This window comes from Alexandromys fortis, unplaced genomic scaffold (genome assembly GCF_014885135.2).
Source record: "Alexandromys fortis isolate MF-2015 unplaced genomic scaffold, M_Fortis_MF-2015_v1.1 scaffold_134, whole genome shotgun sequence".
In the NCBI taxonomy this organism is placed as follows: Eukaryota; Metazoa; Chordata; class Mammalia; order Rodentia; family Cricetidae; genus Alexandromys; species Alexandromys fortis.
In genome coordinates, this window is record NW_026068007.1 from 4156 (window position 1) to 28812 (window position 24657).

At 42.3% G+C, this 24657-nt stretch overlaps 1 protein-coding gene across 2 annotated transcripts in view; it reads left to right on the plus strand.

Moving 5' to 3' along the window:
• Nucleotides 1–234: 234 nt before the first annotated feature.
• LOC126513311 (utrophin) overlaps nucleotides 235–24657 on the plus strand; it is a 346673-nt gene continuing 322250 nt past the window's right edge. For both annotated transcript variants that reach the window (XM_050161608.1, XM_050161610.1), the window contains exons 1-9: nucleotides 235–519; nucleotides 1065–1245; nucleotides 2714–2859; nucleotides 4474–4686; nucleotides 13290–13403; nucleotides 14241–14396; nucleotides 19202–19372; nucleotides 21353–21532; nucleotides 24199–24333. In XM_050161608.1, coding sequence (XP_050017565.1) covers nucleotides 250–519; nucleotides 1065–1245; nucleotides 2714–2859; nucleotides 4474–4686; nucleotides 13290–13403; nucleotides 14241–14396; nucleotides 19202–19372; nucleotides 21353–21532; nucleotides 24199–24333 — 1566 coding nt within the window. In that variant the 5' untranslated portion in view covers nucleotides 235–249. The remainder of the gene's footprint in view (nucleotides 520–1064; nucleotides 1246–2713; nucleotides 2860–4473; nucleotides 4687–13289; nucleotides 13404–14240; nucleotides 14397–19201; nucleotides 19373–21352; nucleotides 21533–24198; nucleotides 24334–24657) is intronic.

Below are 24657 nucleotides of genomic sequence, written 5' to 3' on the forward strand. Positions count from 1 at the left end.
TGCGAGGAACTGGCTGTTGCTCTGTGAGATAGTCACGCCACTCTTGAGCAGCTCTTTCATTGCTTCCTACTCCCCTTAGGTCGGAATTAAAGGACATCCAATCATTTATAAGCGGATCACTGCGAGTTTTAGTTCCGTTAGAAGGGACCTAAGGGAATGACCATTGTATGTTGCCGCATCGTTCACTGCGCTAGAGTGTGTAGACCGATTCTAAACAACCTTGGTATTGCTAGATGAAGTGTCTGCTTGATGTACTTGGCCTTTTCTGTTTGTGTAGAGGGCCTTTCAACTGAGGAAATAAACGATGTTCTGGAGAGGGTTTCATCAGAGTGGAAGTTGCTATCTCAGCAGCTCGAAGATCTGGGAAGGAAGATCCAACTCCAGGACGATATAAATGCTTATTTTAAGCAGCTCGATGCCCTCGAAAAGACCATCAAAGCAAAGGAAGAGTGGCTGAGGGACACACCCTTTTCTGCATCACCTCAGCAGCCCTTGCCAAGCTTAAAGGATTCCTGCCAGGTAGGGGACCAAACAGCTTTTGGCATAGAGCCTTTCCATGCTGAGTCTCATATGTAAAGAGGATATGTCATTCAATGTGTGTGGTGAAAGACGTGTGTGTTTGCACACATGAGTGCACATCTCTGCTTGTGAAAGCCAGAAGACAACAGAGGACATTAGGTATCCTGCCCTACCACACTCTCCCTTATTCCTCTGAGATGCGGTCTCTCATGAACCTGGATGCTGCTGTCTAGTAAGCTCCAACTGTCCTCTTCTCCCCTAACTCAAGGGTTGTAACACAAGGCAATACCTACATTTTTACGTAGGTGCTGGGGATCCAAACTCAGGTCTGTAGGATTGCATAGCAAGTGCTCATACCCACCGAGCTGTCTGTAGCCCAAGGAGCTGTATCTTGTAAAAGGCAAAAGATTTTACAATCAGAGGAGAGAGCAGAGTGTAGGAGAGAATGGATCTTGTATCATGAGCTCTGTGTTCATTTTCTCTATAGCTTTCTGTGGGGATGTTCATCTTCATGGAGTGAAGTGACCGTATTTTCTCTCCTTTAGAGGGAACTGACAGATCTCCTTGGCCTTCACCCCAGAATTGAGACACTGTGTGCAAGCTGTTCAGCCCTGAAGTCTCAGCCCTCTGTCCCAGGTTTTGTCCAGCAGGGTTTTGATGACCTTTGGAGTCACCACCAGGCCGTGCAGAAGGCTTTAGAGGAATGCCAGCAGCAACTCGAGAACGGTAAACCCCAGCTTTGGGCTGCAGTCACGTCTTCTCTCTGTCTCTGTGCGTCTCTCTGTCTGTCTCTCTCTCACTCTGTGTCCCTGTCTCCCCTCTCACTTTGCCATAATCTAAAAATTACTCCCAATATTTAAACTTTCCGCGTATCTGAGTTTCTGCACCTGTTTTCTTCCTCTGCACCTGTGCGGCTCGAGGTCTCAGTCCATCCGACTATTTCCTGAGCTCTCACTTGTTTATAAATAGGCAGCATCACATGCCGGAAAAGTGTGTCAATTGAATGTAATGACTTCTGGAAGATTTTCATTTTCCTTTTGTGGCGCCGTGGTGACCTCCAGGACCTCGTGCATGCTAGGCGCTTGGTTTGCACTCCTCCCCTTACGGAGATATTTTGGGAAGAAACAACTTTGCTTGGATCTGTTCAGACCAAGCAAAAGCATCACCAATTTCTGTTTGCTCCCAGTGGTTAGGGTTTTCTGCAGCACCACCCATTCCTTGAAAAAGAAATCTGTTCGCTCTCCCAGAATTTAAGCAAAATCGAAGAAGTTGGAATTGGAAAAATTGGATTAAAATTTTGTTGGGGAAGGATTTGAAAGCTTGTGTATCCTGTTGTGTGTTTCTTCTCTTCAGCGGTTGCATTGGATTGTTCTGGGCTGTGTGTGCTCAGTGCTGTGACTGCCACCGCTGCTGTATTTCCTGCACATTGTGCAATGACATTAGGAATGCATATGTATTAGACAAACGTGTCACGGCGCCTTTATGTTAATAGTGCATTCAGACTTCATGCATTGCGCTCATGGAAATCAGTTAGCTTACAGTGTGACATAAATACTAGACAAGACTCCTTTCTCAGCCGGCTGGGGCACACCAGGCTTTCGGTTCAGGACAAGGATCAGTGGCAGGCAGTTTAACTCATGCTGCTAATTGGTTTCACCTCTTGGGGCTTCACATCCACCTCACTTCCTCCTCTGCACAAATGTCGATTGTTTGGGATCTTGACAGAGCCGTGGATGGCTAGGCTGTTGCCAGCCATCCCTGGTCCTTCCTGTCTGTAGGGTTCCCATATAGTTTGTGTATATTCATGGGATTTCAGGAAGGCTGGTGGAGGGATCTGTGCTGCCTTTTATTCTTTGTGTAGCAGTTGGGGAAGGGGGAATTGTGGGAGACAAAAGGAATGTTGTCCTTCAAGCTTCATCAAGACATTTCAGCATGATCAAATGAAGAAAAATGATAGCGAGTTAATATTTCCAGCCTCGGCCCCCAGAGGAATGAAGCCACAGCCTGTCTGTTTGAAATGCCAGAGGGATGACCTATTTTATTAACCAACAGGGATTCTTTTCAATTGTAATCGTGGGGTCTAATTTATTATCTATTGGAATCTTTTTATTATACACAAAAGATTAATGCTGTAGACAGTAACAGGATTAGGTTCTACGTTGTTTTTCCTGAGTAAGTGTGTTTAACTCATCAGAACTGAAGAGCCAACCTGGACCTGTGTACTTGGACACATTGAACACACTGAAAGAGATGCTAAGTGAGTCAGAAAAAAAAGCTCAGACGTCTCTGGACTCCCTTAATGATCTCACAACGCTGGAGCAGGCCCTGCAAGAGAAAAAGGTATGCCGCATGTGAGAACTCTCTGTCTGATGGTTTTTGAAGTGGTTTTTCAGTGATTAAAAAAATGGCCATTTTTGATTAAGTCTTTTCAAATTATTAAAATTTTACTATAAAAGTGGCAGATTTAAAATAATGTTTTTGTTCCCTGTCGATGGTGGTGCACGCCTTTAATCCCAGCACTAGGGAGGCAGAGACAGGTGGATCTCTGTAAATTCGAGGCCAGCCTGGCAAACAGAGAGAGCTCCAGGATAGTCTCCAAGGCTACAGAGAAACCCTATCTCAAAAAACCAAAAAAATTGTTTACTATTTAATAATAATATTATTGTGAAGGTTGGTGTTACTGAGCCTGGAGGACATCTGTGGAGACTCGGTTTTCTCTTTCATCTTAAGTTCCAGGGACTTAGTGCTATGAACTCTTAGCACTGCTTTCATCGTGTCCCATAGGTTTGAGTATGTTGTCTCTTTATTTTCATTAAATTCAAGGAAGACTTTAATTTCTTTCTTAATTTCTTCCTTGACCCAGGTGTGGTTCAGTAGTTGATTGTTCAGTTTCCATGAGTTTGTCGGCTTTCTGGGGGTAGCATTGTTGTTGCCTTCTAACTTTAATCCGTGGTGATCTGATAAGACACAGGTGGACACTGATATTCTTTTGTATCCACAGGGCAGAGAACCCTGATTGCTCTTTGGGCTGAAGAGGGAGGGAGCCTTGATTGGGGGAGGGGGAGGCAAAGGGGAGGTGGCGGTGGGGAAGAGACAGAAATCTTTAATAAATAAATAAAAAAAGAAAAAGAAAAAGAATATTATCATTGTTATACTGAAAAAATAAAAGTTCCAGGGAGAGAACTGAGGTCCTCAGTCTTGTGTGTCTTTATCTATTGAACCATTCTCCAGGCCTAAGAATTTATAATTTGAAGCTTAATTATCCAAAACAATTTATCTGAGGTCCATAAACGATATGGTCTTAAATATTACTAGGGGAAATGTATTTTCTTATAGGTCACATAATATTCTGAACCTGTTCATCATCTGTTAAATACCTTTCCTAACTAAAATGAGGTTGGACTGACTTTTTTTTTTCCTTCTTTTTGAGGCGGGGTTTCATTCTATAGTTACCTGGCCTAACTGAATGCAGTCCCCCTGCCTCAGCCTCCCTAGTGCTGAGGTTGGCTGTTATAAGCCACGATGCCAAGCCTAAATTTGATACTGAGTTTTTTGTTGATTAATTTGCTTTCCTGCTTCTTTCTTAGTGGTGTAAAGTCTCTATGACATTGTAGTTGATAAAAGAGACCAATGGTTGACCTTCGGTTTTTGGCACACTGTGTGTTCTGTTCCAGGTGTTTTTTTAGTGTACAGAATAAATTATATAAATTATGCCATCCTCACCGACCTCATTAAGAGAAAGCCCTGATTTTTCTGATTGACTGGTTTTTTTTTAATTGTTTTTTGAGTAACATCCCTGTCCTCCCCATTTTTCACTGTGTGTGCATTGTGTGTTGCGTTGTGTGTATGTGTGTGTGTATGTGTGTGCATCAATATATATCATATCACTACGTTTGTACAGATGCACATTGGTATATTCTTGTGTACAGTTCTAATCTTAGGAAACTTTTTTAGGCCCTTGATGAAGTTCTTGAGAATCACAAACCTACATTGCATAAACTTTCAGAAGAAACAAAGATTTTGGAGAAAAATGTGCTTCCTGACGTGGGAAAAAAGTTTAAACAAAAATTTGATGATGTCCAGGGGAGATGGAGTAAAGTAAAGGCTAAGGTTTCCAGAGATTTACATTTGCTTGAGGAAATCATGCCCAGACTCAGAGACTTTGAGGTAAGTCAAGAGGCCAAGAGGAGTTTGAGCTTGTTTCAGGGCACACAGTGATCATCACGTCAGCCTGGAATGTCTTCTTTCTGAATAGTTGGCATTCTTTCTGGTCCCACATTCATTATATGCTCAAGTTGGGATTTACAAGTTGCTTATCAAAGGCATACTTTTAATATGCTGGTAGACACATGCTTTTCTTTTGTTTTGTAAAGAATGCTACTTTTACAGGTGAGCTAGACCTTGATGAATACATCGCTTAATAATGATTAAAATAGAGTTTCAGCTTGGGGTTGGTGGCATAGGAACCAGCGATCAAAGTATAGCAGTGACTAGTCGGAGTGGAAGAAGTTCACCTAGTAGGTAGCAGAGAACCGAGTAGGGGACATTGGGGGAGGTCTCCATATCCTAGACTGGCTAAAAACTTGCTATATAGTCAAGGATGATCTTGAACTTTTGATCCTTGAGTGTCACCTTTCAAGGGCTGAAGTTAGAGTTGTATGCCACTGTATCTGTTCTTTAAACCAGGGTAGGGATTAAATTCAGGGTCTTACCATGCTAAGGAAGCCCTCTGCTTCACGATTTTAGTGTTTCTACTACAAGTGAGTAACTTTTCCAACCTTCTGCCCTGCTCACAGAATGTGTACATTTTCCAGTGGTGTAAATGAGACTTATACTTGTCTGTGACTGCAAAATTTTTGATGATGTTCCCATAGTGACTTATTGATGATTCACAACCAACAGTGATCTCTCTCTCTTCCCCTTAGCTCTAAGCCATGTGTTAGTCTATAGACAGTTTTGGATGTCATAGCCATGGCGTAGGGGTGGGGGGTAGGCAGGTGACATTGGAGGGGTGGAAGCCAGGAATGCAGCTCGCTGTTTTAAAGTGCCCAGGTCAACCCTCATAGAAGCAGAAGTACTTAGTCCCAAGTGTAAGTGGTTCCAGGTTGATCCATGCTGTGTGATCTGTTTCTATACCTTCAAATTTAAATCTTAGCTAGAGTTAGGAGAATTCACAAGTGACGCCTGAGAAGTTTGTTTTAGGGTCAGTTAAATGTTTGTGCTCTAGCTTCTTTCCTGTGGCTGGGCTAAAACACACTGACCGAAGTAGCTTAGGGGAAAGGGTTGTACTTCTTTCTGGTCACAGTCTATTGTTAAGGGCAGGATCTCAAGAAGAAACTTAAAAAGCAGAACCCACACAGGAACACAGCGTCCTGGCTTGCTCTTGGAGGTATGCGTACCAGGCTTCTTATATACAGCCCTAGATCACCTGCCTAGAGAATCACACTCTGACATCTTAGTCAATCAACCATCATAGCTATTCCCCCCAGACATGCCCACAGGCCAGTTTGATCTGTCCTGTCCCTCAGTCGAGAATCTCTAATGCTTATCTGTGTCAAGTTGATGTTAAAACTAACGAGGATAGTGTGACAGTATTTGAATATGGAGTTTCAAGAGAATAAAATTGCTTCTTAAACACAGAAGAGAGTCTTAGGCTTAGCATAATCCAGTTTTAGAATTTATTTCATTGTTGTTGCTAATATTTGTTGGCTGGGTAGTCTGTCCTACCAGGTCTCACAGCCGTTTAGTCTCAAATAAACACATAGAGGCCTACATTAATTATAAACTGGTTGGCCTATTAACTCAGGCTTCTTATTAACTATTATAATTTATATTAGCCTGTAATTCTTGCCGGTGTTAGCTTGGTACCTTTCTCGGCGAGGTAGTCACATCTTGCTTGCTCTGTGTCTGGCTTCCTCTGTGGCTGGGTCACAACTGCAGACTAACTTTTTCCTCTTCCCAGAATTCTCGTTGCCCTGCCTCTTCTTTTTGCTTGGTTGCCATGCCTATACTTCTGGCCTGGCTACTGGCCAATCAGCGTTTATTGAAAATACAAGTGACAGGGTACAGATCGTTGTCCCATAGCAAATATTGCAATTATAAGTGTTTTTTAGTGGTCAGTTTGAGATTGTGTTAATGATACTAAGTAGAAATATTAAAGATACTCCTTATCAAATTCATGGGTCTCTCTATTCAAATATTTGATATTAGAGTAGCAGAGTTTAATGTCCTATTACTTTTTTTTCCCCCTTTGGTGGGTTAGCAGCAAGCTTGCTGACAGTTGTTTGTAGTCATTCTTTAATTGTACGATTTTATTAAGCAAACACATGCATGACTTTAATTCAAAAGACACTCGGTGGCTTCAAAGGAATTGCTCGTTAATCCTTGTGGGAAGATTTCGAAGTGTCCTCACCGAGTTACAAGGCAATTGGAGTAAATAGTTACTCACAGGACAGCCTTTTCCTTTTCCCATGTCCTGATGGATGTTTTAGTCTTGGAAGCTTCATTCTTTTTTTTTTTTTTTAAGATTTATTCATTATGTTCCTTCCATATATGCTTGCATGCCAGAAGAAGGCTGTGAGCCACCATGTAGTTGCTGGGAATTGAACTCAAGACCTCTGGAAGAACAGTCAGTGCTCTTAACCTCTGAGCCATCTCTCAAGCCCCCTCCTCCACCCCCCTAAGCTTCATTCTTTCAAGCAGTGAGCCCCAGCAGCTATTAGGTTTACTGCCAATTTATGGGCTTTTTTAGGGATAAAGTAGTGGAATTGTTTGTTCAGCTTAATTCAATTAATAAATTAGTTTTCTTGAGACTGGGCTTCATTATGTACTGTGGACACTACCATGGATGGTAAAAATCAGAAATTTCTGTTTTTGAAAATGCATTTTAAATCATATATATAATACATGAAGATTGCTATTGGCAGATATTGAACAATATAGAAATACTCACTACCAATAATATTCTTAGTCTCATTTCTATTTCCTGTCCTAGTGACAGCTATATTTACAGTGAATCCATGTAGGATTTTAATGTACACACAGTTCATACATACTACTAATTTGAATCTGTATTTTTTTCTCCATATTATAGAATACATTACAGTAGATCCTGGTGAGGAACACTCAGATCCAAAAGAAATTCCATTACCCCAAATTCCAAAAGGCAGAAGGGACAGATGTCTATCTGTGGTACCTATTTGCATAGCAAAGTGTATGCAGGCCTCCAGGCTCTGGCAGCATCACAAGCACCTGCTGTGCACTTCAGAGTCCATGCTAGCATCCTAGTATCCTAGCATCCTAGCATCCTAGCATCCTAGCCCTTCTCACCTCCCTCCCTGCTCTAAACTCCCTCTAGCTCCGGAGCTTCCCTTCCCCCACCACTCATTCTCCTAACAACACTGCTATTTCAACTAGGCTTTTTGTTTGTTTGGTTTGGTTTTGGTCCATTCTTTCTCTTCTTCTCTCTGTTCCCTCCCTCCACTCTTCCACTCAGTCTACTACATTCTTTCTCCACTCTGGACTCTTCCAGATGCCTCTGGCTGTTACGTCTCTCATAGCTCAAAAAACCTTCCGCTTACCCATACTCTGAAGTGGTCATGTTGTCAGCTTATACATCTGGTGCTGAAATCTGGGAGGAGCACAAATGGATCCTTTTCCAAGGGGCTGGGCCTCTTCCAACCAAATCAAACTGCTGGTTTGACTCTGCTAAGACACGGATCCTTTGTTTCTGCTGACTTCTGTCGCACACCATAGTCGACTCAGATTCTGGAGTCCACCTGCCTCTGGAGCTGCTTGTCTCTCCTCTGACTTCCCACATGGTCTCAGCACCTTCTGGAGCTTAGTCGAATCCTCCCTCTGGATGAGTTCCTGCTTCCGACCCTTTGCCCTCCTTTTCTAATCTCTTCCTCCTCAGTCTCAGAGACTCCATGTCCTACTGCAGAGGGCCTCAGTACCGCTCAGTTAATAGCCATGGATGATACATAGGTTTTTGAATGCTCACAGATCTTAGCAACTTCTCCCACCAAACAAGTTATCCCCAAATCTCCGATCTTTAAACTGTCTCTGCTCCATAAAAACCTTCCTTTAACCGTACCGTGGAGTTGCCCTGTTGCCAGTTTATACAGACTTTCCAATGGCGGATAGAGTGCAGAGCTAGAGGATGTCCTCAGAGAAAAGCCTTTCCCGAGAACAGAGCACCTCTAGAGGTCGAGTTAATGTTTGCAATCTGCTTTTTATTGACATGTTATCTTCCTCTCTTCAGCCCTGAGATGTTTGTGGGAGGAATTCTCTGTGTTTGTCATAGTTGCCTCTTATTTTCGTGGCATTTGGTGTTATTTCCCTTGTCTTCACCGCTAATTCCTTTTGTCCAGGCTAAAGAGAGACCGCTATGCTCTTTCAGAGTGCTAAGCCCAAATGTGGGCTGAAATTCTTCTGTTCTGCTGTGCTTGACAACAGAAATGGTCATTTGTAGTTTTACAAACCATCATTCCGTTCCTGGCAGCAAGACATTTAAAAAGACACAAAAGAGGCATTTTTTTTTGTTATTGATTTTACTGATAGGATTTTCTTATGAATCATGAGGACAAAATAAAATCCAAGGGGGCTCATTTCTCTTAGCTCCTTTTACTCTCACATCCCCAGTGGTAATATCTTGGCTATTTCTGGGACTGTGATATATTTTATATCATTTCCTTTCCGTACTCAAGACCCTACAGTGCGGAATTTACCTGGAGCATTACTGGCCTGTCCCCAAGTGCACACAAAGCCTAATTAATGTGCCTCCTGGGTCTGTGGACACCGCCTGCAGCTCTTCCCTCCATGCGCAGGCTCTGCCACAGCCTCCTGCCCAGCAATTCCTTCACTCGTTCATTCCACTTACTCTTCTCATCTCTCACCTTAGAAATTCGTCTTCCCACTTCATCCTTGTTGTTGTTCCTTTTGGAAACTACAGCTCCCAGACTCCTCCTGGATTACCCTTGTGTGTCCTGCACACCTGTCCCTTATCGTGTCCCCTCCCCCCCCCCATTAAAATGCACCCACGTGGGAGCCGCCTGTCTGTGTCTCCTTTCGCGCGTGTCTTGTTTGTCCTGTGTTTGTCTACACACACACCCGTTTAAAAGAATAATACTTGTCACTTAGTCCCTGCTCCTTCCTATCTAGGATGTCTCTGTCTCCACTGTGAGCAACATCAGGCTGGCACAGTATCTTGGGTCCCAAAGGACCACTTTGGACCGCTGCCTTCTTCTAGACATGTCATGCACCTGCTGGCACAGTGTGCCTGTTGCCTCCCCCCTGGCTGATTCTCTAAGAACAAACTCTACTAGTGGGCTTCAGTGTTGCTCAGCGCCGAAGCACAGCCTGAAGATTACTCATACTTCCGAAGTTGTACTGTGTCCTCCCATCTGCGCCCTGCCGAGCTTTATCATGCTTAGAACTCTGTGTTGCTCCTTCCTCCCAGAGAATGAGCTCTTTGAAGACAGGACTCTGCAGGGTGCCCAGCAAGTAAGAGGACATACATGAGGATATGAATGGCAGGGATCTGAATGAACGGCTCAGTAGGTGTGTCGGACCCACTGCCCCCTCTCGAGTGAGCTTGGACCGTATAGTCTAACACCCACTCATCCCCGATGTCCGCACAGCTGTCTGCTCATTCCTCTTCCTTCAGTTGCTCAAACTCACTCAGCAAACCGATGTGTTCCGCCTAAGACGGCAGGAAGTACATGCTGGGGACTCTGCCAGTGAAGAAACAGGCTTTAAAATTATTATTTTGGAAGTATTTCAGAATAAAAATAAGGAAGAATAACATCCGTATTTAGCTCATTTAACTTGCCTAGAGAACATAAGCCTGATATAATGATTAAAATATTGACCCAGCCATCATTTTTATTCAGTCCAGGGGCAATTCCACACCCTGGATTTAGGGACAGGAGTTTAGATAAGCTGATGAGGTGGTTTCATTCTTTGCCCTCATCTCTGTGACACAGCACTTTTTGACAGTCTTTTGAGCAGGCTTTTGGTATCTGTTGAAACCCCAGGTAGTGTTTGCTACAGGCTCTGGAATGCCTCAGAACTGAGCAAAGTAGGAAGCCCTTGCCTTTAAATTACTGCACTAATTCCTCTTCCACAGCTGCTTTCGCTGTGTCTTTGGGTAGAAATTAACTGTGTCAAAATCAGCAGACATTCCAGCTGACCGGGGGGGGGGGGGGGGGGGGGCAGAGAGAGAGGAATGCCAAGAATGTACTGTTGTCAAGTGTGAGGGGCTATTGTGTACTGTGGAGTCAGTCTCAGGCTCTTGGGCCCAGAGTTTCTCAGCTTTAAAATGCTTCTAGCTCCAGCTTGGGAGAGACAGGGTAAGGTGTGGAGATGGTTTTTTGACCCCACATTCCTTCTCTGTGACCCTGAATTAGGGTGTTACCCACTCAAGAAACTTCTGCAGGGATGGTCAGCATTTGTAAAGTTTTGGCCACTCCAAAGGAAAATCTTTGAGGTTCCTACATTTTCATCTTTCCTTGAATAATATTGAATAAAACTGGGAATGAGAAATGGTTATTGTCTTAGGCCAGGACTTATTGTTAATTTTTTTTGCAGACATTTTTAATTAGAAATTTACTAGTCATATGTATGTGTGTGTCTCTGTGAAAGAGAGACACACAGAGAGAAAAACAGAAAGACAGACAGAGAGAGTGTGTGTGTGCTCATCAGACTGTGTGTGGAGACCAGAGGCCAGGTGATTGTCTATGGACTATTTTTGAAACATGGTCTCCCCCTGCGACCCTGGGCTCCCAGATGAAGTGGTTCTAGCTGGCCAGCAGGTCTCAGGAATCCACCTGTTTCCCCAGCATTTGGAAAACAAGTACTTCTCATCATCCTTTGCTTTTTAAGTGACCTCTGCTGTTCAGATCCAGGTCCACATCCTTAACAGGCAAGCACTTTATGAACTGAGTCGTCTCCCAAACTCTAAGAGGAACTTAAATTCATTTGTAAGAAGGAAAGTTCCCCAAAGAACTGCGTGCACGTGTGTGTGTGTGTGTGTGTGTGTGTATTCATGTGTTTGTTCATGGACAGAGGCCAAGAGACCCTTATTCACTACTGGAGATTAGAAACATAAGTACTTTAGCTGTGTGAGTTTTAAGTAGAGAGAGAAACTGTATTGTTCTTGGATCTCTTTCCTGTTCTTTGTGACTAAGCTGAGTGCCCTTGGGGCATGGGGATGCTGAGAACAGAGCCTTGTTTCTTATCTGCCATCTCTCCAGCCCCACTTTTACTTTTATTAGGATCTTTTGATTATACACAATGGGTGTCATTATGACATTTTCAGGAAAACAGTGTCACTAGTTTATAAATTTTAATTGGCAAAGTCCTAAAACACAACAAGAAGCCCAATTTAAACCAACCAACTAACCAACCAAGTCAAAACCAGGTGCCCAATGGAAAATTATATTTCTCGGTCAGATTTCCAAGTAGGAGAAAGTCAGGAACAGCAGCAGGTAGGAGACTGGAAAACCTAAACTTTGAATTATTCTGTTCGATTTTTGTTGGTCTATTTTTTAACTGATATTGTGAACATAATAAAGAAAAAATTTAATATTTATGGTGATCAAGTCCTATAGTTAAATTAACAATCAATTAAGCAATATTTGAGAGGGGAAGGTTATTTTGAGGTAATTACTGAGAATATTGGGGTTTTGGTGAATCTTAATCTTATGGCTGATGTATCTAAGAACAAACAAGTTTAACACAAAAGAAGCATGGAACAAAGGCACATTGGGAAAAATCCAAACCCATTTTAGGCGGTGTCTTATAAGTTTAGCAGCTGGATGGTCAGTTTCATCTTTATGACTCATTCCAACTTCATAAGAATAATAATGGTTTTGGAGTATTATAGGAATATTAGGTGATTTTTATTGTTTCCAGAGTCTGTGGATCAGAATGGTTTGTGCATTTCCTGGTTATACTGCCCTAGAAAGATCACTAAAGAAGGACTGTATAATCATACAGGGAGATACATGGTAGCCACTTTTGAATTTCATCATTCAAGTTGATTTTATTTCTAGGAGTAAACAAGAAAGAACTGAAGAGAGATCAAGGAGACATTCCAGAGAAATTTACAAGGCTAATCACTGACGGAAAGGGAGGCCTTGGGGGAAAATGGACCTCTACACTGTTGAAGTTCAAGTGGGCCTAACATTGTCTTAGATACAGCCACAGCTATGCTGTGTCCTCTCTGAAGTCTGCTTTTTCCAGGAAATGTTGACCTTCTCTTTGTTCTTAGTAACTTTGAACTGTTGAAAAATTTGAAGTAGGCAGTGACTAGTTCTGTTTTCAAGGAAGGAGTCATCTCACAGAAGAATGAAAAGTCGGGGATTATATTTCCTTTATGAGGCTGTGTATATACTACTTCAATAGCTAGCCTTAGAGAACAATTGCTTGAGGTTAGGTGAAAACAAAAGATTTCTTTTCAGTTGATTATAACTAGAATACTATTTTTTTTCTTGTAATTTGAATCTTAGTCCTAAATAACCCTTGCCTTTAAACAGAAATAGTTCACCCCAGAGTGTTTTGAGGCTTTTGGAATTATTACTAAGCTGTTATTTTAAAGATTTATTTTTCAAGTTGGGAGACTTCAAAAAGGAAATGAAATGAATGAAAATGATGCTATCGAAGTTTTGAGAAGTTGCATTTTTTTTCCCTGATGGCAGTAGATCCTGAGATGCAGTGGGTTGAATGCCACTGAGTAATATCCCCCTCTGTTATTGTGTTCGATTCAGGCTGACTCAGAGGTCATTGAGAAGTGGACGGGTGATGTGAAGGAGTTCCTAAGGAAAGAGCAGGCTGCTCAAGGAGACGCGGCTGGTCTACAGCGGCAGCTTGACCAGTGTGCTGTGAGTTCTGCTGGTCTGGCACTCCTATTCAAATAAATAACGTTATCTTCTTCTTCATTGTCGTTTGGAGTTATTAAACTTGTAAGAATGGTGCATATGAAGTCTAGATAAAGTGTCCTTTATCATAAAGCTTTTATTTTGGCTTTATAGCCAATAAAAGACAGACAGATAGCTGACATTTTATGCCCGGCCGTGGTTATAGAACTGGTGACGAGAACAAAAGCCAATTTATTTCCTCGGGAGCTGCCCTTCTGTTACAGCGATGATCTTAATGTAAAGATTACCACGAGTGTGCTGCTGTCTTTCTGCCACCTGACGAGCCTTAAATGAAATCTGCTAGTCGTATTATATGCGGTTTATGCTTGATGAGGTCATCAGGTGTTTTTAAACCCGTGGTTCTCAGCCTTCCCAATTCTGCCACCCTTTTAATCCAGCTCTTCTTGTCATGGTGATCCCTGGCCATAAAATTATTTCATTGCTACTTCCTAGCTGGGCTAAGTTTGCTACTGTTCTAAATCTGTAATGCAAATAACCTGCTATGCAGGATAGCCGATATGTGACCCCCAAAGGGATAGCAACCCGCAGGCTGAGAACCACTGCTCCAAATTAATTAAGAGTAGTGTTTCCCAATGAAATTCAAGTATTTCTAATCTATCTTTTTTAGCAAATGGCTGTCTTAAATTTCTGAAGGGAGGTATCTTTTAAGTGGCTGAGTCTTCTGACTGCCAAGCAGTAAGACCTTGAAGTAGCTTCAGGATGCAGGCAGATAGATGTGAATCTGATATCCACTTACTTACATGCGAGTAGACTCAACACGGGCTTGTTTCCTATATTTAGACATTTGCAAATGAAATTGAAACGATCGAATCATCTCTCAAAAACATGAGAGAAGTAGAGACTGATCTTCAAAGTTGTCCAGTCACCGGAGTGAAGACTTGGATCCATGGACGAGTAGCGGACTACCATGCTCAGCTGGAGAAATTCAGCAAAGAGGTGAGCTTTTCACCTTCACTGTAGCTGGCTTCTCTTGACCAGGAAAAGTAGAATTAAAGGTAGTGGTCTAGGACATTTACAGGAAAACATAAAACACACATAAAGTGTGTGTGAGCGCATATGCATGTATATACACACACAAGTTTATATATCTGTGTACACATACACACATATGCATTATTTATATACATATATAACGTGTATGCATATGTATTGTAGGTATATATGTATGTACATATGTGTACGTATACACACACATACACACACACATATATATATTAAAGTTAAAGAAGAATATTGCTTGCTTAGTGGGATTCAGGACTTTTACTTTTCCTTCTTATTTAAACACAGCTCCACACATTCATTTATGATCCTTGTCTTGCCTTGAGGACGTTTTAGTGTGGCATCTACGAATTATAGCTATTAATCTTTTAGGCAGCCGATATTCATTCATCAGCTGCAGTTTAGTATTTTGTTAATTAGCGACTGTGGCCAGGCCACTTTGGGTGCCTGGGGACACAGCAATGACCAGGCCTTTCCTTCCTCTTGAGAAGGTTGCATTCCTGAGAGGCAGGTGAACTATTGGAGAGGGCAACCAAGGGGTAGGAGAAGGTGGCTATTGTTTCGAATAGGTTGGCCAGAACATGTAGTAGGGGGAGTTTCCAGTCCTAAAGCTCAGCTGTGGTGTGTGTGTGTGGTGTGTTTATTGAGGACCCAAGGCCCTGCAGCTTGTGAATGAATGCAGTTAGTGACATGGGAAGTAGGAATAGCCACGGTCGGAAGGTGGCGAAAGGCACTCAATGGTGCAAGCATGTTGGATTTCATTTTACGAGGGATGTCAGCTAGTTTGAGAGGCTTTTCTGACGTTTACTAACTTTGTTATTAACGTGGGTATGAATGTGTGGGTGCATATGCCGTGGATGCATGTAGAAGTTAAGAATAACCGGTGCGTACCAGTTCTCTTCTGCCGTTGTGTGTGGGTCTAGGTGATTGAGCTTAGTTCACCAGGCATGGCTGCAAGTGCCTTTACCTCTGAGCTATCTCCCTGGCCCACGTTTGAGAGTGTTGAGCAGGGACATGACATGTGGCAGACTTTTTAAGGTCCCTTCCACTTTCAGGTAGATGGTTTGCTTTAGAAAGCTAAGTAGGGAAGCAGGGACAACACTTAAGTCATTGCAGACTCAAAAGGAGAGGTTCCCTTGAGGTCATGAGGCATGCCATGTGAGGCCTGTCTTGGAAACAGACAGGGCTTGGGTAGAGGACGAGGCATGATGGAAAAGCAGTGGTCAAGGGTAGCTCAGGAGATTGGCAAAGGGTCAACATTGGGTTGTGGTACTCTCTATTTGAATGTAAGAACTGAGGAGGTGACACTTCTGGGGGCAGGTAAAGTGATGAGTCAGTCCCGTTTTGGAAGGATCAAGGCCGAGGTAATTCCACACATGCCAATGGCAATTCTTTTTCTCTTTGTAAAATTTTAGCTTTTTATTTTTTTAGTCCTCTTGGGGCATGGGAACCAGAAGAAAGTGAGTAACAGAAGTTAGTAAAACCAGGGGTGTGTGATGCCTTGGGCCAGGTTAGCCCAGTTGAAAATCAAGTTTTAACTTTGACTAAGTTACCTGAGAAAAGTACATTTCCAGGAGTGGTGGGGACAAAATGTTACTGGACAGTGGAGGAGGGAATGGGAAGTAAGGAAGGGGTTGAATATGACCAATTCTGAGCAATCACTTCTTCGGGAAATAGAGCCAAAAACATAGGGTGGGACCTGGAGTTGGGGAAGGTGGATAGTTTTGTTTTATTTTTAATCACTTAATAGTGAGAAATAGTACAGGGTGCTTTATGCCGAAGAGAACAACTTCCCTTAGAATATGTGATGCAAACAATTTGAGTAAGTTGGGAAGTGAGGCCTGCTTACAGGAGTAGGGACTGAGGACCACTTCCAAGGGATGTCTTGGAGACCTCTGCTTACTGCCCCGTGTAAGGAGAGCTTGTCAGTGTTGTGAAGGCCCACCCAGCAACTTGTCTCTGCCTTCTTGGACACCTTAGAACTAATGGTGGTGTAGATGTAGCTGAGTGAATGACAGTCGTGAAAAAAAGAGGAGAAAATGAGAAATTCAATCATGTTCCTCAGAGCATGCCGGGACTATTTCATTTTTCTTGATATAATGCTTTTGGACTACCGTTTCTATTGGTAAATCTTATGGTGACATCACTTGATGTTTTGTTTTTGTTTTGGTCCAACTTTTTCATTCTGAACATGTTTAAATGTGGAGAAAAATTGAAGTAAGGAATCACCCATGGGCTGATTCTAATGTCTGTCAATTTTCTCTTCATCTGTGAAAATGTGCTTTAGATAAGAAGTTGAAATTATCCTATGTTATAGTACAGTCTATTATTACAAAGTCAAAATGCCATTACCAAACTTAAGAAAGTAGTCTCTTTATAAAATTATTGAATACACCAGCCAAATCTGTATTTCTGTGTCTGCTTCATAATCTGTAAATGGCTGGGGTTTTGTCTAAGTAAACAGAGGATGTGGTTCTTAAGTGACATTGAGGAACAAGCAGCTCTGGCTTCCATCCGTCTATTTATCCCCTATCTCCCTGTATCCATCCGTTCATCCATCTACCCTTCATCCTTCAGCATCTCCATCCATCCGTCATCTGTCGTCATTATCTATTATCTGTCATATATATCCACCCACCCATCATCTCTCCCCATTCATCCTCACCCGTTTGCTCACTCATTCATTACAGAAATCTGCTGTGCATTCTATTTGCTGTGAAACATGGACAGAAAATTTAGGAGTCTTCAAGCAAGAAGTAGCTACATGTTGTACGAATAGTGGCTTAGTTAGATCAGTTCTAGACAATCTATATCAGTCACTAGTAAAAATGTTAAATGTATTGAAGAAGTTTTTATTGTAGTTAGCAAAAACAGGTATGTCTGGGGCTGGAGAAATAGTTCAGCAGTTAAAAGCACTTCCAGCTCTGGCAGAGGACCCTGGTTCCATTACCAGCACCGGCACAATAGCTAGTAACAGTCTGTAGTTCCAGTTCCAGAGGCTCTTGATGCCTTCTTCTGGTTTCTGTGGGGACACACAGGCCACACAAGTGTACCTCCAGGCAAAACACGCCTTCATACAAAATAAAAAGAAATAAGTCTAAAAAAAAAGGCATGCCACCCCCCCCAAAAAATACACAGGAATGTGTCGCACCTATGTTATCATGAAAGAAGTTATTACTATGCTAAACCACAGAGTGTATAGGTATGATTTTGTGGGTTTATTTTCAATGTTTCTATGGTCCTATTCAAATGTTAGAACTGACTGCTGTTCAGAGAATACAAAAAACCTTCTGGAAGTGGGCCCAAAGTCTTCTCCATTTATGTGGTTATATTACACACACACACACACACACACACACACACACACACACTATAGGTCTGTAGTTTTAGTAAGAACTGCATAAATGAGAGAGCTGACCATCCATTGTGGGAGCAGCGCTGCCTGGCTTCTTGATAGAGCAACAGCACGGTGGGGACTTGGGCCCTGCACGAAAGTCGCCTGTCTATTTTCAGACCTATGCGCCTGTTTGGAGGGAGGGAACAGGAAAGCCACTAACTGTTCCTTAACCCACACTCTTGTTCCTGTCCTGGCTTCTGGTTACTATCACGCAGCCCTGGTGAGGTGGCCTCCACAGTGACATGTAATTTGAGCAGGCGGTTGGACGTGTCAGGGAGAGGTTGTACTATTCCTGTGCTATGGGATCAGCTCTTCCAGCTGAGTCAGTTTGTGGTTAGTGGGAGGGGGGGGGACTTTGAGAATATTCCCAGACTTCTTTGAGAAAACTCACAAAGTTACTGGGCCAGATTCAGCTAAATAGCTATTTTCAAACATATCTTCTACTTTCTTCAAATTTATTCTAGGTGCCTTAGTACTTTGTCTGACGTGTGTGTTGTGTGTAGAATGTCAGATTCCCTGGAACTAAAGTTAAAGTTACAGACAGTTGTGAGCTGCCATGTGGGTGCGGGGAATTGAACCCACATCCTCTAGAAGAGCAGCCAGTGTTCTTAACTGCTCAGCCATCTCTCCAGCCTGTGTCTTTTTCTTCCTAACCAGCATTTTGTAGGATAATATCCTATGGACACCTTTTATAATAGTTCTCCTCACTCCCAATTTTCTCTTTATGTTTGAGAGCAGGCTTCTTTCTGTAGACAAGGCTGGCCCCTGATCCACAGAAATGCACCTGCTTCTGCCTCACAAGTGCTGGGATTAATGGAATATGCAACCATGCTCAGCTCCACCCTTGTTTTAAGATGTGAAGACACAGTGGGAATTCTGCTTCCTGTTTTTCTTTTTTTAGATAATAAACACTGTTGCAATAAAATCAGCGGGTGTGTATGCCTTTATTGCTACAGGTTAATTTCCTACATGGAATTAAAGGGTCATAAATCAAGCAGGAATGGAAGCAGAAGCCACCTCCCTGCTGCCTAGCTTTCCCTGGGCTGGAAGGTGCTGAGCAGGGTACCGGGAAGAACAAACACCAGCTGTGAGCCCTGTTTTCAGAGTTCCAGAAGATATTTATTTTCAGGCTCAGTTCACGTCAAAAATGCTGTCTAGAATTTATTGTATTTTCATAATTTCTTACATTCCATAGCATCAGCACAGGATGTCTAAGAAGTTTTACTTGAATATTAAAACATAAAACTGGAAATTTATTGCAGCGTCTTTAAATATTAAAGGGTAGAACTTGGCAGTTAGTGTGTTAAAAATCTATTTACTGAGCACAATGGCTTTTCCTTTCTAGATTGCTATTCAAAAAAGTAAGTTGTCTGATAGTCAGGAAAAAACCACGAACTTGAAAAAGGACTTGGCCGAGATGCAGGAGTGGATGGCTCAGGCTGAGGAGGAGTACCTGGAGAGGGACTTTGAGTACAAATCCCCGGAAGAACTGGAGAGTGCTGTGGAGGAAATGAAGGTGAGGCCCTCTACCCCGTCCAGTGCCTTTTTATGCTAATCAGCCTGCCCATGGTAGCACACAGAACCACACAGACACACAACCACATAGACCAGTCTGCTCACAGTAGGATTTTCAGTTCAGAAGAATGAGATGAGCAGGAGAGCAGGTGTGGTGATTCCAGTTGGGAAAGGAGGCTGATGCCAATCCACTGGTTCAAATCCATCCCAGAGTTGATGCCATGCGGTCCCTGGGGACAGGCATGCAGGGTATAGCCTTAGGGAGCCACACAGGTCTTCAGACTGTCCAAGAAGGGCTGTGCAGAGAAACTGTAATTTTTCTTTTTTATCATAGTAAACCCTAGAATATAAATTTACCATTTTAGTATTTTCTCAGTGTATATTTAGGGATGTTAATTATGGTCACAGGGGCATACAGCTTCTATCACTGTTTCCTGGAAGCACAATTTTTGGTAAGGAGCAAAAGAGACTTCTTCACAACTTAGCTGGAGGTCCTCTTGGTTCTACTGCATTTGATTTCAGTCAGTACTGGGGATTCACAAGAACCCCAGAATGCCCTCTGAGCAGGAGGCAGGGCTATAGAGTCAATATTGAGGGCACAGGGAACCCCAAAACATTTTTAGAGCAGGAAGCTGGGGTTATAGAGTCAGTTTCGGGGCCACACTGGAACCTCAGAGTGTCTTTAGAGTAAGAGGCAGGGGTATACAAAGAAGATAAGGTGAGGATAAGTTGAAGTCAGGCTGTGGTTCCAGAAACTTCTGTTCCTGTGGCAGTAGTTGTCTTATATAATGAAAGAACCGGGCCTCAGTCCCACATTGCCTCCATATTCTTCCAACAAGACTCACCCTTCTTTTTCCAAAATGTCAAGTAACATTGTATATTACCCCACAGCTAACTCACCCGAAAGTCTGTCTAGGGCAACGTTTTCTATGCAGATAATTCTTAAAAAGAGGTTTTATGTGACACTCATGCCTGTTTTCTGTGAGTCAGTACACATAAAAAGAGACTTACTTAAGCTGTGTAAGGCACTGCACTATTTTTTTTAAATGTAGCTCTTTTTGATATATTTTTATATTTTTAGTATAGGCAATATTTTAAAGGTAGTCTACTATATAAAGCATAACTACCGCGTTTATCTCTCACATGGTTGGAATTGTAGTTTGGTGCTGTTCTTAAAAGTCATTACAGTTAAGAGCTGGGAAAGATGAGATTAAAATCTTTGATTGGGCAGCACTCTGTTTATTTTTATTCTTCAAAACAGCCATTAGGAATTTAAAAGCGACTGCACCTAATTACGTTCCCCTCACCCCGGGGAAGCTGGAATCCATTAAGCAGTAAAGCCAGCTAAGAGGGACCGCAGAAGGCTGCTGCTGCAGGTGGATTTTCTTGCATATGAGATCAAGCACCTTGAGCACAGAGAGAAAGCCAGGAGGCAGCTATTTCTGGATCAGGTTAGCCAGTGGAACTTCATCATCTTTGATGTGCTGTTCATGATCAGAAGGATGGATATACCTATGTTCTAGGAGGATAAAGTAGTTTTTTTTTTTAAAAAAAACAAGGATTTGTGGAACATTTTTAAAGGATGCCTGTGCCACAATATCCTGCCGTTTTTGAGGGTGTTTGTTTATTTTAGTTTAATGTGTTCAGACCTCCAGTGGTCAGTTACAATGAGTTCATTTAGAGACTTACTCTGCACCCAGAATTTGAAACTCTTTCTTGTCAGTAAACCCTGTTGAAGATAGCTTGCCTGTGAACTCGGGTGCTACCAAATGAAAATGTGTGGGAACGGGACATGCACATTGGAACCTAGAGGAGTGAGATTTTATATTTAGCATCCTTCCTTCAGAGAAACTCAGGCTATATCATTTGCTAAATAACGTTCTGCTCAGGCCGATAGAAGAATTTTGGTGTTTTAATTTTGCATCAATTATTATTTTTTAAAAAGAGAGCCATGTTTCAAGTTGCCTTTTTCTGGGAACAGAGAGCGAAAGAGGACGTGCTGCAGAAGGAGGTGAGGGTGAAGATTCTGAAGGACAGCATCCAGCTGCTGGCCACCAAGGTGCCCTCTGGTGGCCAGGAGTTGACATCGGAGTTCAACATGGTGCTGGAGAGCTACCAACTTCTTTGTAATAGAATTCGTGGAAAGTGCCACACACTAGAGGTATGAGATTCCTTCCTTCCCATCCAATGCGAATTTCCTTATATTATAAAAAAAAGAAAACTCCATTATTTTGTCGAACATTGAATTATCCAAGTAATTTTTATGAATGAGGTAGATTAAAAAAGAAGAAAAAAAATTTTTTTTAAAAGGATAACAAGGTCTGGCTCTGTTTCTTTCTTAGAAAATTTGTTAGCAATAGTTTGTCCCCTTCAGATTTTGATATTTTTATGTATTCACAAGTGTTCTCATGTTATGAAGGGGCCAAAGAGTCCATTTTAATCCTCAAAATCCCCATTTTATAAGAATCTAGCCTGTGTGTGGTTTTTTTTTTTAAACCAGGTTAACTACACAAATGGGAATTCAAATTTTTATTTTGAGTAGTGTCTAAAGTTTACTGGAGGGAAAAATAACTTAAATATGTTAATTTTTCTTTGTATTTTTGGTAAATATCTTCCCCCATTAGATGGAAGATATAGATTGTTCTGTTGGAATATTTTAATGAAGTGATCTCTCATTTTAATGACTTTTCAAAAAAAAAATCTGGTTGAAAGATTTAAGAAACATTTCAAGTTCCTACAGTGTAAATGAAACATACCCTGAGACTAGTGATTGTGTTGTGGTCATTTCTGCAGGCATGATAATGGCAGTGGAAGAATTTTAACTAACTTTACTCATTCCTTAGTTGGTACCTGTCACCTATGTGACTGAGTGATTGTTTTTGAGGCAGGGTCTTCCCAGGTAGCCCTGGCAGGCCCGGAATTCACTGTGTTGATCAGGCCGACCTTATATTGGCAGTGGTTATTTCTAGTTCTGCCTCGCAGGGGCTGGGATTGCAGGTGTACAGTTCCATGCCCAGCTCTCATCTTTGTGTTTAGATAAATATGGAAATTGAGAGCAATTAGGAAGAACGGTACTTGATTAGGGATGAGCCTGCATCCTGGGACTGCTTCTCTATCACCCTTTCCTTCCTGTAGACCTGAGCAGATTCTTCGGTCTGCTTTCTGCTGAGGAATATGGGGGCAACTAAAAACTTCTTTTTTCTTTTGGAAGCAAAAGTCAGCAAATATGGCAGAGGCCTCATGTCTGAACTGTGTATCTTTTTGTTTGGTTGAGAGTGGTATTTCTCAAGGGTTGAAAACAGCATAAAAACACCTATCTACCCACACCAAAGATGAGTCTGTGACAGACCCTGGGTGTCAACCCCTAAAATCCGAAACACCTTTTCTCTGCTTCTCTATAGAAATACTTGCTGAGCCCTGTTCCGCCAAACAGAGCCTGTATGGGGTGTGGATGGGACTGTGTCAGTAGCTCTAAAGAGGGCAGATTAGAATTCTGTGCTGATGAGGGGTGAACTAGCCAGGTAATGCTGGAGAGCTCACCCTGGTGGCAGAGACAGGGAAAAGCTCGTGGGCTGACCAACCCTGCAATTACCCAGGCCCAGGCTCAGGCTCAGGCCCAGGCCCAGGGTTATGTGTTGGTCCATCCCAACAACCATTCTATCTGCTCTACTGGAGCATGGAGGTGGGGATGGGGGATTGATGCTGTAGGCCCAGAGCTGCAGGGTCCCCATGAAGCAGGGCAGCAACAAGATGTCCAGAAAGCGTCCCAGTGAGGGCCCAGCTTTGATGGTGCAGCAGAAACCAGGGGCCTTGAACCATTTCTTTGCTATGAATGCCTCCATGTAAAAATCTATGGATAAAGAGGTTTATTGTGTGACTCACTGTATAGCTTCCATGATGAAATTTTTTTCTTTCTTTTTTTTCTCTCTAAAATTTATTTTTTTTTTGCAGGGTGGGGGGAGGGTGGATGGGTGGGATCCAGAAGCATGATGTGAAAGACACAAAGAATAAATAAATGAAAGTTAATAAAAAAAGAGAATTCTGTGTCAAGTTCTAATCTTAGGTCAGGTAAGTTTCTCTTTTATGGAGTAAGGGGAGAGGAGGTCCTTCATGCACGCTTTCCCGTCTTCTCCTCCTGCCTCAGAACTCTCAGTAGTGAGGGCACAGAACTGCCTGCCTCGTGTTTTGGCAAAATGGGGCCCTCTTCTTACACGGGTGTATCCTTATTTACTTGGAAAGAAGTACCGAGCCTACAGAGATATCTACACCCATCAGTTATCTTGGAATTGGAATTGAGTATGTCCCAAAAGACTTGAGTTTCTATTAAAAAAAATCATGAATGATCTTTATCCTTTGTCTTAAATTTTCATTCATGTATGTATGTATATATGTATGTATGTATCTATCCATTTATTCATTGGGTGGTAGCAGGTACTGGGGATTGAACCCAGGGTCTTTGACTGTCAGGAAAGCACTGTGACCATTGAGCTAGTCTCCAGCTCTTCCCTTATCTTTAAAGTAAAGCAATAGCCTTATGATTTTCACCCCTATTAATTATAGAGGTTTGTTTTTTGACATGTAACTAGGTCCTCGGAATTTATTTGAATGGAAACTGAGACAGCCTCGTTCCCATCCCCCTTCCCCTCCACCTTAATTGCTCCAGTTTATTGACAGATTTAGTTTTGTTTCATTTATTTGCTGCTCCAGCTTCATCGGTTTCTGAGCCGCTGCGTATTACTCACACTGGAATGGAGTTATTATTGATCGAAGGGATGACATATGGCATGGCTTCTCATTCAGTTTTAATGTTCCCTTCTCGTTCTTTAGGAGGTCTGGTCTTGTTGGGTGGAGCTGCTTCACTATTTGGATCTGGAAACCACTTGGTTGAACACTTTGGAGGAGCGCGTGAGGAGCACAGAGGCCCTGCCCGAGAGGATAGATACTGTTCACGAAGCTCTGGAGGTTGGCACCCGATGTCTGAGCCATAGTTATTTTCACTGTGATGAGAACAGATGTGTTGTCTGTCTGTCTGTCTACCTGCCTGTCTGCCTACCTACATCTCTATCTATTTAATCTATCTACCTGTCTGTCTGTATGTCTATATATCTATATCCATATATGTATGTATGTATCGATCTATCTCCATCCCTCCCTCCCTTCCTCCCTCTCTCTCTCTCTCTCTCACATCTCTATCTATTTAATCTATCTACCTGTCTGTCTGTATGTCTATATATCTATATCCATATATGTATGTATGTATCGATCTATCTCCATCCCTCCCTCCCT